The 19,983-nt window shown below is 32.1% G+C and overlaps 1 protein-coding gene across 1 annotated transcript; it reads right to left on the reverse strand.

The window, feature by feature from the left end:
* Positions 1-5,222: 5,222 nt before the first annotated feature.
* LOC134690367 (SLIT and NTRK-like protein 3) lies at positions 5,223-9,524 on the reverse strand. Its single transcript, XM_063550337.1, has 2 exons — positions 9,315-9,524; positions 5,223-7,383 (listed from the first exon to the last, which is right to left on the reverse strand). Exon 2 carries the CDS (start codon positions 6,909-6,911, stop codon positions 5,226-5,228), a length of 1,686 nt encoding a protein of 561 aa, XP_063406407.1. The 5' UTR covers positions 6,912-7,383; positions 9,315-9,524; the 3' UTR covers positions 5,223-5,225.
* Between the last annotated feature and the right edge of the window lie 10,459 nt (positions 9,525-19,983).

Genomic DNA, 19,983 nt, shown 5'->3' on the forward strand with positions numbered 1-19,983 from the left:
CATCCCGTCATTGTGTTATTGTACTATGTTAATTTCTGTATTATTGTCTTAGTTTTTGTGCTTCTGTGTAACATATTTGTTTGGTTTTTTAGTGATTAAGATTGTAACACAATCTTGACAGCTGTCCCCTATTTTTGACATTTTTACCTATTATTTCTGTTTGTTTTGTCCACGCATCGTTGTTAATATACTGGAATTTGATGTGACTGTCATACAAGTGAGAGGTTAAGTAAGGTAATAAACCAGGTTCAATCCACCGTTTTCTACATGAAGATGCCTGTTCCAAGTCAGGAATATAACAGTTGTTATCCATTCGTTTGATCTGTTTGAGCTTGTGATTTGCTATTTGATTAGGGACTTTTTGTTTTGAATTTCCTCGGAGTTCAGTATTTTAGTGATTATCACATTTAAACGTTGTTGCAAAGTTTGTCTGTTTACCTTTTATAATTATTATAGAAATACATTCATTGCAGCTCATATAGGGTTAGTGTATGATGCTGCAATTTGCATACAAGGCAAAAACACAGGAGCAGGGTGGATATACAATGATGGTTCTCCAATTAGGTTTAACAGATGGATTAAAGATGAACCAAAAGGATTATCGAACGTCATCATGATGTTTCGGTTTGCACACAACGGATGGACAGTCCCTAAAAATTACAATGTGTGTAGCTATATTTGTGAATACTGATGATTGACTCAAAAACTCTCATATTCTGTTGTAATATCCTGAATAAATAAAAAAAACAATGTGAAAATTATCATGATAATTGAAACCTTAATCATATTAATAGTAAAGCATAGACATATACAATAATATTACACAAAATAATAGCAAAAAGACAAAGCTCTTACTATTAGATACTTTCAGTAAACAGAAGAAAAATGGCACGATCCTACTCTATACTTGGCATATTAAATGATTGGTCATTTCTATCTATCTTTCAAAACTTTGCCTATCATAAGCAATTACTGTTTATACTGCTTTTTTGTGTGTTACATTTTAATGTTGTGTTTCTGTTGCGTCGTTGTTCTCCTCATATATTTGATGCGTGTCTCTCAGTTTTAGTTTGTAACCTGGATTTGTGTTTCTCTCAATCGACTTATGAGTTTCGAACAGCGGTATACTACTGTTACCTTTATTTACAACCATTAAGTTTTGAATTGTAGTTGAAAGTCTTTTTGTGTCGTCAAATTTCTCCGTTTCCTGAACCTTATTATTTTTTATCTATTTTTTTTAAATATAGTCACATTAAAAATCCATCAACAGTCACGAAATAAACACATTGCAATTATTTGAGACCTTTTTAATACACTACGGTAAAGAGAATGAAAGCAAACTTACTTTCTAATATTGTGTTTATATTGTGTCATAGATCAAATAGTAATCAAAGGTACCAGGATTATCATTTAATACGCCAGACGCGCGTTTCGTCTACACAAGACTCATCAGTGGCGTTTAGATCAAAATAGTTATAAAGCGAAACAAGAACAAAGTTGAAGGGCATTGAGAACCAAAAATGTCAAAAAGTTGTGCCAAACTTTTTTGTTCAGTGTATGTTTACTTGTTTTTGCTTACATGTCTTTTTTAGCGAGTTAAGCCATTTCAATTGATATTTTATAGTGTGTCTTTTTATGTTGTAATGCTACACTTCCGTCGCAGGTTAGGTTGAACTTTAAATTTTTAAACCCGCTCAATTTTTATGCACCTGTCTTAAGTCAGAAGCCTGTTGTTCAGTGGTTGTCGTTTGTTGGCGAGGTTCATAAGTGTTTCTCCTTTCTCGTTTCTTATATAAATTAGACCATTGGTTTTCCTGTTTGAATCGTTTTACACTTGTAATTTTAGGGCCCTTTACAGCTTGCTGTTCGGTGTAGGTCAAGGCTCCGGGTTAAAGGTCGAACCTTGACCTAGTTGTTAACGTTTTATACATTGTGTCTTGTCTCATTGGCACACATGCTACATCTTCTTATTTATAATATCATATGAAGTAAAAGGTATTGTTAGCAAACATTAATGTTCTACTGATGTACTTTTGAGATGTAAAAAGATTGTTTGACTCAAATCTTAGATTTCACTTGCCTTTCAATTGTTGGGCCACATACCGACGGTTTTCGGTGGCGTCCGTTTTGATAATTTTTTGGTGTTTTTTGTAGTATTTTGGTATTACGCTTTGAATGGCAAATGATGGTGTCTATCTCTTCGATGTATTTGTTTTTAATTGTTCTCCGTTGATCTCTTCACTTTATGTTGATTAAAAAATAATGATTTAACAAGAATTCAAGGGAATAACATAATAACATTCTAAAGAACTGAAGAACCACCAAATACATAATTCATGACGTTCTAAGCATTAACTAATCAGGAATATATAACTGTTGTAATACAAAAGCATGACTTTATCATGTTTATCTTTCATAGATATATAAGGCTTTTACTATTCTTTGGCTTTGATTTCTATCTTGTGTATCATATCTTACATCCTCAGGTTTTTCTTGCATAACATTTATAAGAATAATTTTGAAAATTATTTAAAAAGTATTTCTTCCTATGTTGCTCGAGGCTTTCAACGAAGCGGAAGTATTAACTTTGATAAAAAGAGTTCAAGGGACAATGTAAGCACCCCCCCCACACACACAATTATCAATTATTAAACATAATAAAGAAATTTCAAAGAACAGATGACATTCACAATAATTTTACAATAATTTTACAATAATTTTACAATAACTACTTTCTCAGAAAGATCAATAGTTAATGATTCAACACATCAATAACAAATAATTACAAAATAAAATAAAATGAAAAATTCATTCGTGCACTTTTTCTGCAGACACGTTGTTTTGTTTTAGAGTATATACAACTTATAAGTACTATAGTAAGAAAATAGCTGATTTCGAATACACTTCGCTATCATGAATAAAAGAACAAGTCGGCAAGAAGAAGAACACAGCTGGTTACCATGTAAATTGTTTGTTGAAAAAACACGTCTTCAGAACAAACAAATATGTTGTCAATCAAAAAATCAAAAATCTTGATAACGTTAATTTCAGAGAATGTCTTCTTTGAATCAGAGCGATTCTTAACAAAGAACGATGTATCCACCTTGAGACAAGATACTATAACCTCGGGTTTTATTTTTTTATGAAACAATTGTCTTTTAGTTTGGAATGGGAAATACTCGTGTTCCAAGTTGTTTCACTCTTGAATAATTTACTCTAAACTTTGTAGAATAATTCATACTGATACGTCAACATCACTTGGTGAGAAACATTTTATTCTCTTGAGGTTATCTATAATTATGCCCGTTTCACTTAGGAATTTTGGCCCTTTTCATAACCGACCTCGGCCTTCTAATTCCGTCTTCACTTTTTTTCGAGTCTAAATGAAACTTGGCATAGTGTTAGATCTTAATATTATATGTGTATGTTGTTAGGATGCTGCAGTCCATTTTGATGAGTTTTTTGTAGACGGAACTCGCGTCTGGCGTAAATTCAAAATTTCAATCCTGGTATCTATGATGAGTTTATAATGAACCACATACTCAACGGCAACTACTGATGATCAGGTTCCTGACTTAGGACAGGTACAAACAAATGCAGCGGGTTTAAACGTTTGAAGGTACTCGCCTTCACCCTTACTCGAAAAAATAGTGTACTATCACAACATAGAAAGACACACTATTAAATATCACTGGAATTGGCTTAACTCAATCTAAAGACTTATTAGCATTTAAGTGAACATACACTGAACGAACAAATTTGATCTATGACACAAAGTTAATACAAAATCAATAAACTAAAATAAGGGGTGAATAAATAACGACAACAGTAGAATACCGCTGTTAGATGTTAAATAATTTCAGAATATTACCAATAACCTTGAACAAATATCCTTGCCGCCAAATAGAATAATGTACACAGGGAGAAGAAAATAAGATTGTTGTAAGGTATACAGTATAAACATGATACATGGAGATTTATTTTTACAAAATAAATAGTGTTGTTGTTCATAGTACGAGAAACAGATGTTAAAATGTATAGCCATACCAAACATTTATTAAAAAATGTTATACATTAAAAATAGAGTAAACATTAAATAACAAAATACCTTGCAATTTTATCAAATTAACACGAAAGTACGATTTGAGAGTACTCGCAGAAAAAAATCATGCATCAGAGACAAAAATTCAACTAAAACACTTCCCAGTGATTTAGTATGTCAACATCATGGACAGTCAAAGAAGACATGACTTGTGCAATGCCAAAAATAAAAGTATCGACAGGCTGTGGGATAGTAGGAGTTTACCTCATTTTGTGCTTCTTTGTTACATATTTGTTTGTTTTATAGTGATTAAGATTATAATACAAAGTTGACTGCTGTACCCCTATTTTTGACATTTTTATCTATGTCTGTTTGTTTTATTCATACATCGTTGTCAATATAATGAAATTTAATTGACTGACATACACGTGAGAGGTTTAGCTAGCTATAAAACAAGGTTTAAACCACTGTACATAAGAATATGCCTGTACCAAGTCAGGAATATGATATTTGTTATCAATTCGTTTTATGTGTTTGAGCTTTCGATCTTGCCATTTGATTAAGGACTTTCCTTTTTGAATTTTTCTCGGAGTTCAGTATTTTTGAGATTTTACTGTTTTCTATATAGACCAAATGAACATGGATGTGTATTTATACATCCCGCTTGAAAAAAGTACAATAATTTGAGTTATGTATTAATTTGCTGATGACAAAATCAATATTTGTGACAATATAAACTGTATTTAATTACAATATTTGTAAGATAGAAACCTTTACTAATAAGTTTAATCAATGGTTCGACGAGTTTTCCACGGATCACATAGTGATTTCTGCCTTTTTAGTACAAAACTACCGTAAAAATAAGGATGTGAAATACCGTTTTCAATAAGTTTTGTAAAGTTGATTTTGTGTCAAAAATTGCAAAATTGATATTTCTACATATAGGAAAGAGATCTGATATAAAACAAAAAAAGACTTGTCTGCTCTAAAATTGTACGGACCTGTCATCCCAATCAGTAATAAGGAAAATAAGCTGATTAGCTTGCGATGCAACATATTTGCACAAGTATTGAACATTCAACAAAATTTTAAAATGATCATTGCGCAGCTGGTTTTAAAAAAAAAAAACTATAATTAAAGCAACCTTTATTTACATAAGTACATATGATATTCATCGAAAATATTATAAAAGTGCGGTTTGAATCTGTTCTAGTGGTTTCTGCAAAGTCTCAATCGCGGCTGCCCAAAAAAGATCCTCGCCGATACCAGTTTGATACCGAAGACTAGATGCACTGTCCAATAGGGCTCTTAATTGATTAGTCATGTGATTAGAGTCGATAGTTTTCAACATTATTAAAAGAAACACGTCTCGTCCATACCTTCTACGTCGCTCCTGTACTACATCAACTTCCCATTGGCACCACTCACTTTTTGCAAACTCATTTGATAATATTACTACGACTTTCCATGATTTCTCTAAACATTTATTGATGTTTGCAGTGATAGATTCTCCGACTTCAAAATCTCTATGGTGAATACATAGCTTTATACCTTCGTCTTGTTCTATTTTTGGCAAAAACGTCTGGTGCACCCAGTTACGATCTGTGTCACAATATACAACAAACGCGTGATATTCAAAATCGTCTGCATTTGTTAAAGGGAAATAACCTTTCTTTCTATTGTATTTAACTCTCCATAAGTATATATAATTCTTAATATTTGTTTGACATTTCAAGCCTAGAATTATCAAGGTCACCAAAAAGAATCCTGAACAGGATAGTACTATTGCCATGCTGTATAACGGATTCCATGGTGGACACTGCATTTTAGATTCAATATAGTTTTGAAGTATAACATTGTCAAGATGGGTAGGTTGTCGACATCTATAAAATAACGGATACCTAATCATTCTGACTTTGGTTGCCGTTATCCATTCGGTGAACCAGAGCTGATCACAAGTACAGGCATATGGGTTTCGGCTAAGATCTAATTCTTCTAATGAATTCAGTACTTCCAGCGGAAATGATGTTTCGTTAATTATTCTTATAAAGTTGTTTGCCATGTGAAGCTTTCTTAGCGATGTCATATTACGAAAAATAGCATTTCCGTCATGCCAAGTAGAACATTTATTTGCATCCAACCACAATATTTCCAAAGATTTCAAATATGGAAAGACGTTTTTGGGAAGAAACTTAAGTTTTCCGGAGCAAAGACGTAAAACTTTGAGGTTGATTAAAGATGAAAACATTTGCTGCATCCAAATCTCTGTCCGTGGAAGATAACTCTGATCAAGTTTCAGGAATGTCAGATTTGGAGAAAGAGAAAAAATAGTTTTGGGGTTAAAGTTTTCCTGATCAAAATGAAAGTTCGTCTGTTGCAAATTAATTCGAGACAACGATGAACTGTTGAATGCAAAGTCGTCAATCTTTTTCAAAAAATTACCTAGATTAGAAAGTTGAACCGAAAATATAAGAGGATTATGTAAAAACATGTTATTATGAATTCGGCCGATGGGATTCCCATTTAAGATTAAAATTTTCAATTTTGGCAAACATACAAATGCATTATCATGAATAAGGGCAATGCTATTGTAACTCAGATCCAGATATGCTAGGCTTTCAACGGCGATTGTATCTCCTTGTCTATGAACACACAATTCAGGGACTGCTAGAAGCAGATTGATATCTAGATGTAATCTCTTCATACTACTAGGTATTCCGGTGATATTTATATTTTCAATCAGATTATTTGAAAGAGACAATTCTAACATATTGTTGAGTGGAAAAAACACATGACATTTAATATCCGAAATTATATTACCCGTGACTCGCAGCTGTAGCACCTTATTGGTTGTAAAATTTGAAAACATATCCAACGGTAAATGAGACCAACTGTTATTTTCAAATATTAAGCGCAGCAGCTTTTGTTTGGCAGAGAAACCGAGTGCTACTTTCAGAACATCCACATTCAGTCTTGGCTCGTCTGAAATGTACAGCTAAGCAAGAAATACCAATTTGGCAAGCGAAATTGGGTGAATGTACGATATCAAATTGTCAGTTAAAAACAACTTTTTTAAAGTGATCTTAGTCAAATTATCAAAGCCATTTTCATCAATGTACGTCAAATTTGTTCCGTTCATTCTTACGACGTGTATATTTTCAGAAAATAACGGAATATAATGCAAGTCGCGTCTAGTGCAAACGGCCTCATGATTATTTGACTGTTGAAAGGAACATTTGCAATTTTTCGGGCAGTCTATACTCTGTGCACATCTAACAGCTGATAGTAGAACAAGTATACAACTGCAATTGGCGTACAAGTGCATCGTAGAAGTATTATTCCTGTAATTACAAATACAATATAATTATTACTTTTTGATCATTTCTTAGTTGAACGTTACTCGAAATCTCCCCGGTTTACTCAGTTTGTAGTTTTTGTAATGTTGTATTATGTGCACAGTTGATTTTAGTGGTTTTTCGTTTTTACCATGGCTTTATCAGTTTGTTTTCGACTGTGAGTTTGAATGTTCATTTTGTATTGTTTATTTTTTAGTTTTCTATGTTGTGTCCCTTTCGTGTTGTTTATTCTACAGTTTTCTATTTTGTGTCATGTGTACTATTGTTTGTCTGTTTGTCTTTTTCATTTTTAGCCATGGCGTTGTCAGTTTATTATCGATTTACGAGTGTGACTGTCCCTTTTGTATCTTTCGTCCCTCTCTTATATCTGTTTACTTTCTTTTAACATGTGATACTGTAACCAAGAATAACATACCGCGTCAACGGATAACGAATTACACCCCAAAAAATATAAACTTTAACAATGGAACATTTTTAAAACATGTTTAAAATTCAAATGCAAGAAAACAGCTTTCTCACAGGGAAATTATAGATATTTTAATTATCTTAAAATGCAATTTAACAAATATTCTTTCTAAAAGAGGATCGAAAGATACCAGAGGGATATCCAAATTCATAGATCAAAAAATATATTACTGACAACGCAATGGATAAACATGAAAAAGACAAACAGAAAAACAATAGTACACAAGAAACAACATAGAAAACTAAAGCTAAAGACTAAGCAACACGAACCCCACCAAAAGCTAGTGGTGATCTCAGGTGCTCCAGAAGGATAAGCAAAATATCTCATACTTCTGACTTACCTTATTCTGACGATTCTTTCAAATAATTTGATATGGCCAGTTAATTGCTTTTGCAGTATTAAGATAAGTTGCCTTTCTTTATTTCAAATATTCTTTTATTTATAACAAAATCTTTGCTTTAGCCTTTTGAGATAATTTTGACTACACTTGGTACGCATTTGATTATTTTATCCGACAATCAGTAATTAATGTTTCGTTTCCATAATGACGACACTGAGCAATAAAAAATGTGAAAAAGGCAATACAAACGTTGCAGACAGGTAAATGTAAAAACATTTTCTACAATATTTGACCACATTTATACATTGTTAAATAAATATTTTTAAACTTTGAGACAGAACTTGGTCAAGCAGTAGATAATGTGATAACGTTTTTATCTATTAAAAAATACAATTTGAAAATAAGGAAGTATATCAATCGTTTGTTTAAACTTGTGTGTCATATAACATTGTTTTATGAACAAGAATTATCACAATGATTCGTATATATGTATATTCGTTTGTTGTATGTTTTGTTCTTTTGTTGTATGTTTTGTTCTTTTGTTGTATGTTTTGTTCTTTTGTTGTATGTTTTTCTTTTGTTGTATGTTTTGTTCTTTTGTTGTTCTTTTTGTATGATGTATTGTGTTGATTTATGTATGCCTTCAACCCCCTTTGGGTATAAATGTGCATTTATTCAATAAGCAGTTATATATATATTTTCGAATTCTTAACTTTATGTTGTTGATTTGCCTACCAAGAGTTGACACAACTCGTGGATTTTGGTTTTGATGCTCTTCAATTATTTAATTTAATTTGCTACCGAACTGCTTTGATTTGAGCTCAATTAATGAGACAATGAGACGGAACGTGGCTGTGTCTATTGGCGTACTAAATTAATCTGTTTAATGAGGTAATTTTGACAAATATTGTAATTTTATATGGTCCTAATATAGCACCGCTGACAAAATATGTTTTTGTACAAACAAATTACAAAATTCAATACTGACTTTACTGAATTACATAGACTAGTACTACAATGTAGCATTTTGTATTTACATGTATCATATCGGTATGAATATCTTCCTGCATAAATATTTTTTTAACTCTTTTAAGGTATAGAAGAACTTACCTTAACTAACGATTCTTAAAACAATTGATGTTCCATGTATAATAATTTCATTACTATGAACACTTTTGATTAGTCATTCTGTCTTTTATATGTGCTTTTGGAAACAAAATCTTGTTGTTATTATGGTGGAGATTTGTTCACCTATATATGTTAGGAACTTGTAAGTTGTGTCGAACTATTCCTAAACCGTTCTACTTCCTTATTTTTTTCTGTCATTTTCAAATGATCGAAAATAGTTTAAACTTCAATTAGATGATATAAGTCAGTCATGTGTGTTAGTTAACTAAGGTACAATAATACAGATATATTTCAAAAGAGAAATGTGAAAAGTTTTGAATACACAAATGTCAAATAACTTCTGACTTATCCTTAAAAGAATATAATTAGTGTATATACAGCGCTTCATCTTAACAGAAATATCAGTGAGTTCTATAGTGATAAAAGGAATTTTCCCAAGTATACCTCATTTACATGAATGTTTAGTAACATTTAATCAAATCAATGAAGTCCGCAAATGACAGTGAATGATTTTAACCTTTTCAAAATAAGGAAGAATTGTTGATTGTGTCAATTTTTAAAGTAGTACTACATTAATTTATTTATAAATACCAGATATAAGGTATGGTTAAATCAAAATTTGGTCTCAAATACTTCCAAGTCTTATCGACAAAATATGATACCGAAAAACATTTGTCCAGGTGTTACTAATAAAAAATAATTTTGAGTTTTGTCTTAATTACGATTCAAGCCTTCAAACTTCTTAAATTTTACTGTTTATTAAGGGAAAAACCATTTAACTTCAAAAGGGGATGGGGGTGTTATGATGATTAAAAAAATGTTTTAATCACCAATATAATTAAAAAAATATTCTTAATCCATATTACCTTATAACTTTAAGATGTTATATAGTATTAAATTTAAAAACAATAATGTGCTTGATAGCGTCGAAAAACTTAAAAACAAACGTGCGATAAAAATTTTGACAGAAAAATCATAACCCATCTAGAAGTTAAATAGTTGCTCCCCTATGCAAATAGATATTTATGTATTACGCTGTATGTTTTATAGTCTTAGCGGTAGCATTAGAGACGTTTACATGCTAAATTGATAAGATGTATTGGTATTGGTTTTTATGTATTATAAAATATTGTACTTTCGTTGGAAATGATTTCATGATTAGGATCTGAGTACCTTTCAACGGCACCTTAGACCAGTCCAGTAGTCAGTACTATGAATTATCAATTTTATGGTAATTTTTATAAATTTACTGTTTGCAAAATTATGAATTGAACGAAATACTAAGGATTTTCTCATACCTTGTATAGATAACCTTAGTCGTATTTGGCACAACTGTTTGGAATTTTGGTCTTAAATGCTCTTCAACGTTGCACTTTTTTGGCTTTCTATTCCGAGCTTCACTGATGAGTCTTATGAAGACGAAACGCGCGTCTGGCGTATTAAATTTTATGTCTGGTACCTTTGATTTACCTCTCTGGGTCTAGTGCTCAAGGGTATCACCAGCTCAAAATTAAGCACTTCGGTGTTGACATTAATATCAATTATATAGTCATTTTCCATAAATTTACTGTTTGCAAAGGTATGAATTATTCGATAAAATGAGGAATTTCTTATCCCAGGCATAGATAACCTTAGCTGATTTGGTTCAACTTTGTGGTCATCAATGCTCTCCATCTTTGTTGTTTTGTGTTTCTAATTAATTTTATCTGAGCGTCAATGATGAGTCTTATGTAGCCGAAACGCGCGTGTGGTATATTAAATTAAACGCCTGATACTATGCCGTTTTTTGTAGGTTTTGTGTTGCACTATTTTTATTAATTGATATTTTTAGTGTTGTTTGGCGTCTTATGCACGTTTTTCGTCATGGCATACATATTTCCTGCTTGCATCACAGCTAAAGATTGACCAATGAGATAATTAGATCATGTGTATCTATCTGAATATTAGAGTTGAAGCGGTGGCAAATCCTCCGGTTTTAACATATATACAAACATTATGTTCGACTGAGTTTGAATATCTTTCGCCTCTTTTTTTGTGGTTACTACTCTCATGGTATTGTCTAGCCATATTTAGAATATATTTATGGACCATTGGATCTACAGAGGTCTTTTTTGTTGTTGTAATGCAGTTGGCCTTCGTAGTATAAAGTAAAATCATAAAAATACTGAACTCAGAGGGAAATCAAATCGGAAAGTCCCTAATCACATGACAAAATCAAATGACAAAACTAATAAAAAACGAATGGACAACAATTATCCTATTACTGATTTGGTACGGGCATATTAAAATATAGAAAAAGTTGGATTAAACCTGGTTTTATAGCGCTAATCCTCTCACTTTGTACGACAGTCTCATCAAATGCCGTTAAAGGAGTAGGTCCGGTAAGGATCGATTTTGGCCTCAAATTTCAGTTTCATCTGACGAAAGATTTTGACCACTTTTTAAACACTTAAGTGTCTATTTCATTTGATTCAATTATTGTTTGTGAAAGATTTTAACTCTTTTAGTCATTAAAACGATCCGATTTAAGCTAAAATTAGAAAAATCTACCAAATATGCGAAAAAATGTCACTTTTCAGATAGTTTTTGTCAAAAATGAAAGTGGCCGCATCCGTGTTCATCCTAAATCTTTATATATGTTATGTATTATCATCAAATACAACTTCCATTTCATTATTTTGGATGAACACGAATGCGGCCACTTTCGTTTTACACGGAAACCGTCTAAAATTTAACTAAAATGCTGGAATTGTGAAGATTTCAGTAATTTAGCATGACTTAATGGTGCTAGTACTCAATATATGTGCAATTGTATTGTCAAAAACAGCCAATATTTATTTAGCAGAACCATTCTACTATCCAATAAAAAACTAAAAGTTTACATTTTAACAATTTTGTAAAACTGCTATATTTTGGGGCCAATAAGGGCTCTTACCGGACCTACTCCTTTACAATGATGTGTGAACTAAGCAGACATACTAAATAATGTGAATACAGCAGTCATCATCGTGTTACTATAAAAAAGAAGATGTGGTATGATTGCCAAATGAAACAACTATCCACAAAAGACCAAAATGACACAAACATTAACAATTATAGGTCACCGTACGGCCTTCAACAATTAGCGTCTGTTTGTATAATAGATCCATGTGTGTCTGTGTGTATTTGTGTACCCTTATACACACATTCTGACAAATCTGTAAACTAAATCCGAAAAGAAGGGACAAAACCACAACGGACCAGCAAGATTTTAAAAATGCATGTCGTACAAATACAAGAAAATAGTAGATATACATACAGTTAAACCCGTATAAGCAGACACACTACTTAAGGACAAGAGAATTGTGTCGAATTATACAGGGTGTCGGAATACTCAGGTTTCACGTTTGGACAACAATGTGATAATTTATAGGATGAAATACGTTTATCATAACTTTACCACAATAAATATTTTAAACTAAATGTCAGGTAAAAGTTATTTTTTTTCAATGAAATCATCAAAATTTTCTGTAATACAATATTTTTTTTCTGTCATAGTTATTAAATGTTGTATTGGATCTAGTTACTTGTCAACTTTAACTAGTGCAAATTATCTTACTTCCGTGAACACATCAAAGTTTTGTATGTGTGATTTGTTTTTGTCACCTCAGGCAGCTGTTCATCATCCTCATCCGATTCATTCTCCTTACAATTTTCAATGGATTTTTTACCACACCACTGTTCATCATGTTTTTTCCAAGTCAACATCATAACTTTCCTCTGTGGGATCGGATTCTTAAGTTCCGGTTCATTTGTTAGTTTAAACATATTTTATTTGTTGAAGTACAAATTGGATAAGACACAAGTCAAACAGACTTATGAAGTCTTCTCCATTTAACATTTATAGCAATATAATACAAAATTATCATATTGCTATAAATGTTAAATGGAGAAGAATTCATAAGTCTGTTTGACTTGTGTCTTATCCACATGTTCAGAATGAATTCGTTTTTGTTGCTTAATCAGTGGGATGTCATCATCTATGTTGTCGTCAACTTTAGCATAAGGAACATCGAGAGAACCAATGGGAAACCTGCATCGCATCAACATTACAAAATTGCTGGTGTCTTTGTATCGTTCCACGATTTATTGATCCAGTTTAATGCGTCCAAGACGGAAATTTGTTTTGGTAGTTCCGTAACAGTTACATAATTTTCAATGTTTAATAGACGATGGCTTGACATGCTTTTTTTTTCCTGTAGCGTGCTTTAAAAGGCATGTATGATTCTTAAATCAAGTGGCAGTAGTTTGAAAGTTGTGTTCAAATACAAAAACTCAACTTTACAAAGTTGTATTCGGAGGCAAAAATTCAACTTTACAAAGTTGTTTTCAGAGACAAAAACTCAACTTTACAAAGTTGTGTTCAAAGGCAAAAACTCAACTTTACAAAGTTGTGTTCAGAGACAAAAACTCAACTTGTGTTCAGAGGCAAAAACTCAACTTGTGTTCAGAAGCAAAAGCTCAACTTGTGTTCAGAGGCAAAATCTCAACTTTACAAAGTCTGATTTCATTAGAAAGACATGTTTCGTTGTCTATGTCAAAATATTGTTTATCTTTCTCCGTCTCACTATTTAAATCATACTTTTAATCAAGTCTATGAACATTGTTTCTGTCATCTTACTTTTCCTATTATACCGCCAAATAAAAGGGAGATTTGTGAAATTGAGGTTTTGAAAGCATCTGAGTTTTCTAGCCTTCCCAAAACCATTGGTTTTAGTTAGTCGTCCAACGTACTACAACAGAACATTAAAGTTATCGTTTTTGTTTGCTATTTTACCACCCTTACACGCAGATTTCTTTTGTAAAGAAATATCATATTGAAGCGCTCAACAATAATCTGGTTTCGTCACAATTAAATATATCCTGTGACTGGTAATCCTGAACAAATTAGTCAATTCCGGACAGAAAACAAATAACATGTATATGTAACACTCCCAATTAATTATGTATAAGATGTTACTGTACACAAATGAACGACATGAGACGGCTGTTTTCAAAGAACTAAACTACCGAAGATTAAGGAAAATATTATGTCTTATCAATCAGGGTTTTGAATAATAAGATGCTCATCAGTAATAAAAAGGCCAATCATCAAAAATAATTGTTTTACGTTGTGTCTCATATATGTGAAGTTAGCAGACGGTTCGATATTCAAATTGTAGGGATAATCACACCTTATATAAGAATGCCAGATTTTATCGGGTGGTTGCCAGTGTATTTTATCGCAAATTCTAATATTTGTTTTCTTCATTTCAAACGAATGTTTAACCACTGCCGGTGAATTTGACTCAAATACCATGGTATTTGCTATTTTGGAGAATCCCCTTTTACCTTCAGGAGCCTGTTTCCGCCAAAATTATTCGGGACCTTTCCCAGTTTACCCCGCTTATTGAGACAATATGGTTAAGCACTATTGATTGAGTTAAATAAAAAACTGGCTGATATATTTATGTAAAAAGGGGGAAAAACGTCTTTACAATTGAACGCCTTAATGTTGGAATAACAATGACGTTTACACATAAAGATACCATGATGTTACAAAAAGACAACACTCACGCGTTTACGTACATGTATATTTCCCGCGGTACTATGATTTGTTACATGTACAAACAGTTTCTTCAATTAAAGTATACAAATATAAAATGTTATGGACGGGCATTTGCGAAAATAACCAGTCTTAGGACCGAAGGAGTAGGTTCAGTAAGACCCCGTTTTGGCTCCAAAATTTCGCATTTTTTATAAATTGTGAAAATGTTAATTTTTAGCTATTTATCGAAAAGTAAAATGCCTCTGCTACATATCTATGGGCTGTTTTTGACAATACAATGCACAGATATCGTGTACTAGCTAAACTAGTCATGCTAGACTACTGAAATCTTCACAATTGTAGCATTTTAGATAAATTTTAGACGGGTCCGTCTTAAATGAAAGTGGCTGCATTCGTGTTCATTCATAATATTGAAATGTAATTTGTATTTGATGATGATGCATAATATATATAAAGGATTACTTGAGCCGTATTTGGCACAACTTTTTGGAAGTTTGGATTCTCAATGCTCTTCAACTTTGTACTTGATTGGCATAATAACTATTTTGATATGAGCGTCACTGATGAGTCTTATGTAGACGAAACGCGCGTCTGGCGTACTTAATCAAAACCCTGGTACCTATGATAACTATACAAAGATTGAGGATGAACACGGATGCGACCACTTTTATTTTTGACAAAAACCATCTGAAAAGTGACGTGTTTTGGCATATTTGATAGATTTTTTATATTTAAGCTTGAATCGGGGTGTTTTTGATAACTGATTAAGTTAAAATCTTTCATATAAACTAATCGAATCAATTGAAATAGACACTTAGGTGTTCCAAAAGTGTCCAACATCTTTCATTAAATGGACCTTAAATTTAAGTACAAAATCGGCTCTTACGGGCCCTACTCCTTTTACAGTTCCTTCACTGGTATTTTTCGCAAATACCCATCCATAACATGATCAATCTGTTCAAAATCATCATAAGTTTAAAGCATGGTTTTCATAGTAAAGAGGCGTGAAAAGATACGAAGGAAATCGATTTATGACCCCTTTAAGCTGTTGTAAATTTAAATTCTCATGTGATGGATTGCCATCCCCCCACCATTTTTTTTTTAATAAATTCGAAATGTATAGTGAAGACCTTCCGTAGACCGCTTAAATGATGATGATAATCCCTTGCATTGTTATTTCAATGTCCATAACATTACCCGACTCTGTATATACAAATGTTGTATCAAAAGGATTTCTCAGAATAACACCATCTGCAATATCTACGGAGTGCTTAGATTGTCACTTTTTAGATGTAAATGGTTAGAATGTCAGAACAAAGGACACGGGACAATGGGCAGACATCGCCCGATCTTTCAATCATCGTCTTTATATTATGCAGACAGTTAGTTAATATGTGAAAACAAACTTGAACAAAAGTAATTTGGTTAGACTTCTTGTCTTCTGTGTAAAGTGCCAGTTGGATATTTAAAATGTATAGTGAAAACCTACCAGAGACTGCTTACATGACGATGAGACCCCCCTCCCTTGGTGTTAAATGTCCCTAAAATTCTACAAAATTATAGATTTTGTATATGTAAAGGTTGTATCAAAGGGATTAACCAGAATAACGTCATCTTCGATATCTACCGAGTGCTTAGATAGTCATTTTTCAACAAAAATTTTGAGGGCAAAGGGAACGGGGCAATGGTGATAACTCCCATGAACTCTTAATCATCTATGTTTACTGAGGGCCTAATTTGCTAGTTTGATATTCAAAATGTATTGTGAAAACCTACCGGAGACCGCTTTAATGACGATGAGACCCCCTTGGTCTTTGAATGCCCCTAAAATTCGACGAAATTATAGTCTCTGTATAAATTAATAAACACATCATTGATCCCAGGATTAAATTTCGTATTAACGTCAGACGCGCATTTCTTCTACAAAAGACTCATCAGTGACGCTTGAATCCAAAAATGTTAAAAAGGCTAAATAAAGTAAGAAGTTGAAGAGCATTGAGAACCAAAATTCGTAAACGTGTTTCCAAACACAGCTAAGGTAATCTATTCCTTAGTATTTCAAAAATTCAAAAGTTTTGTGAACAGTTAATTACAAATTAGACCATATCAATTATTATTCATGACTACTGTGCTGGTGATACCCTCAGAAAATTAAAATTCCATCAGCAGTGGAATCGACCTGGTGATTGTAAATACACTCCCCATAGATATCAGGATTACATTTTGTTTAAAGATTGTATCAAAAGGATTTCCCCAAATAATGTCATCTTCGATATCTACGGCTTGCTAAGTTTGTCACTTTTCAGCAAGAAATTGTGAAACTGTCAATACAAATGGCACGGGGCAATGGCGAGACCCCCTGATCTCTGAATCTTTCTAATATAATGCAGACAATTAAAACCAGGTTTAATCCACCATTTTCTACATTTGAAAATGCCTATACCAAGTCAGGAATATGACATTTGTTGTCCATTCGTTTTGATGTGTTTTGTCATTTAACTTTGACATGATTAGGGACTTTCCGATCTGATTTTCCTTTAAGTTCAGAGTTTTACCTTTAAGTTTATATGTAAGAACAAACGTAACTAACATGAACTTAGGTATATATCCTGTGTGCTATGTTAACGGAGGGTCCAAAGTGCCAGTTGGTTATTCAAAATTAATAGTGAAAACCGACCGCTTAAATGACGGCGAAACACCTTTGTCTTTTAATAGCCTTCGTATCTTTTCACTGCTTTTAATTAAAAAAATCATGCTTCTTTTTTATCAAACATTTTAATTTTTTATGATTTTCAACTAAATTGGATATCGAATACCGAATAAGGAACCGGCCACTAACTTAAGATACATTTGTGTTATGTGATTTGCATAAAATGGAAAAATGCAGTACTGAAATAATGCTCATTTTGAGATCTGGTCATTTATCACTAAGAAAGAAGAAAGCTTAACGCATCAAAATATTTAACTACCAAATCATTTTGTAAAGATGATAATGTGTGTTAAATATTTTTGGACTTGGTATTTATTTTTTGGCAAAATATAAAATTTGTACGATCATGATTTGAAAGATTAGAATAATTCGTATCTATCTGTGTAATTAAATGGGATAAACAGATCTCCTATCATATCTTATCCTTTGGTAATATGAATATACGTAATCAACTTTGATATCTCGCATATCAATTTATTCCTGTAATGTATCAAATCTCGTTGCATTTTCATTTTGTCGGAGAAGACAATGCTCACTCGAAAAAAATGTGTTCTTGTATATTATTGTCCTTTTTGAACAATAAGATATTTTTTAAAATATTGAATTTTCTATTAAAGATTATTTAATACAAATAGAACAAGGTGTTATACAAAAGAGGAAGGTATAATAAGTTGATGAAAAATCGACAAAAGGACGACAACCCCCTCTCAAAAAAGACAAAAAGATACACAATTCACAAGTAACTTAAAAGAAAACTTAAGACTTAACGACACTGACCCCCGAAAAAAGGTGATTAAATATCAAAGAAGAATACAAGAAATAATTGATTGATATTGTAGTTTTTTCCAAACCTACATAATTTATATATTTACTATGCCTCTACAACTAAATGCATACATTAAGATTTTATTTGCTTATCCTTCATGGTCCTACATTATGTTGTGTGTCACAATAAAACTAAGGATTTATCCACAATTTTTCCACATAAAGTTATACCTGTACCAAGTCAGGAATATGGCATTTGATTTCTATTCGTTTGATGAGTTTGAGGCTTTGATTTGGTCATTCAATAAGATAATTTTTGTTTTGAATTTTCCTTTCAGTTTGATATTGTTAATATTCTATGTTTTGCAGACACACACGAATTTATCAGACTGTCTATAACTTCTCTACCCATCATCTATTTAGGGTGTACCCTCTAAAATAATTTTGTGTAAAATATAGTTCATTCCCTAACTTAAAAGACTGTGAGTAATCTAAGATAGGTACTCTGTTTCGTAAGTTGTATTTTTTGTTTTTGATTTAATCCAACTTGTATATCTACACTTTTAAACGAGAAGACCTCATTTTGGGTGTCGCTTCTCTTCTTTCCACAATTAATTGATCAACACGCCTCTGTGTCCTATATATAGGTACAGTGCATAGTGCCATTTGTCATCCATTCATATGATTATTCAGATTGAGTTATTTTTGGAGAAAAACGAGAATAAAGACATCCAGATATTGTCCCGTCATTGGACGAAATTTTAAGTCAAATTAGACTTCCGGTTTGCGTTTTTCTGTATACTTTGAACATACATATACAAAGAATAAAGTGTATTTTCAGAATTATATCTGCTATCATTTTCAAGTTAACTATCCACGGCAGTCACATATTTTATTAAATAGAGAGGGTCTGTATACTATATCAATGACCACTATGTATCGATTAGTAAACTAAGAATTGAAAGTAAATACACTATATTTATATAGTAATGAATGTTCATAATATACAGATTAGCGCTAAAAATATTCATGTGAACTTTTGATACCTTTCTGAAATTCTCCAGTCATTAAATCTTTTACAAAATTCATTGATTACAAAAAAAAGAAGATGTGGTATGATTGCCATGTTAAGACAACTCTCCACAAGAGACCAATATGACAGATATTAACAATTATAGGATACCGTACGACCTTCAACAACGAGCAAAGCCCATACCGCATACTCTGCTTTAAATGGCCCCGAACTGACAATGATAAACAATTCAAACCAGAAAAATAGCGGCCTTATTTATGTACAAAAAAATGAACGAAAAACAAATATCTAACACATAAACAAACAACAACCACTGAATTACAGGCTCCTTACTTGAATGTTCATAACATACTAAATGTATGTTCATATTGAAATTGATAGAAAACCAAAAAATAGGAATATTGGAAATAAAGGAGGAGGGGTAAAAAAAAAACATTTTCCTGTCCCCAATAACCTATGACTTATGATACTTTTGCTGAAATTCTCCAGTCATTCAATATTTTACAAAATTCTTCCAACAACACTTTACATACTTTAAACTTTGCTCTGAATGCCC

This window comes from Mytilus trossulus, chromosome 11 (genome assembly GCF_036588685.1).
Source record: "Mytilus trossulus isolate FHL-02 chromosome 11, PNRI_Mtr1.1.1.hap1, whole genome shotgun sequence".
Classification (NCBI taxonomy): Eukaryota; Metazoa; Mollusca; class Bivalvia; order Mytilida; family Mytilidae; genus Mytilus; species Mytilus trossulus.

Excerpts from the sequence above, each read along its gene's own strand:
- LOC134690367 (XM_063550337.1), bottom strand. The coding sequence starts at position 6,911 with ATGTTTTCAAATTTTACAACCAATAAGGTGCTACAGCTGCGAGTCACG.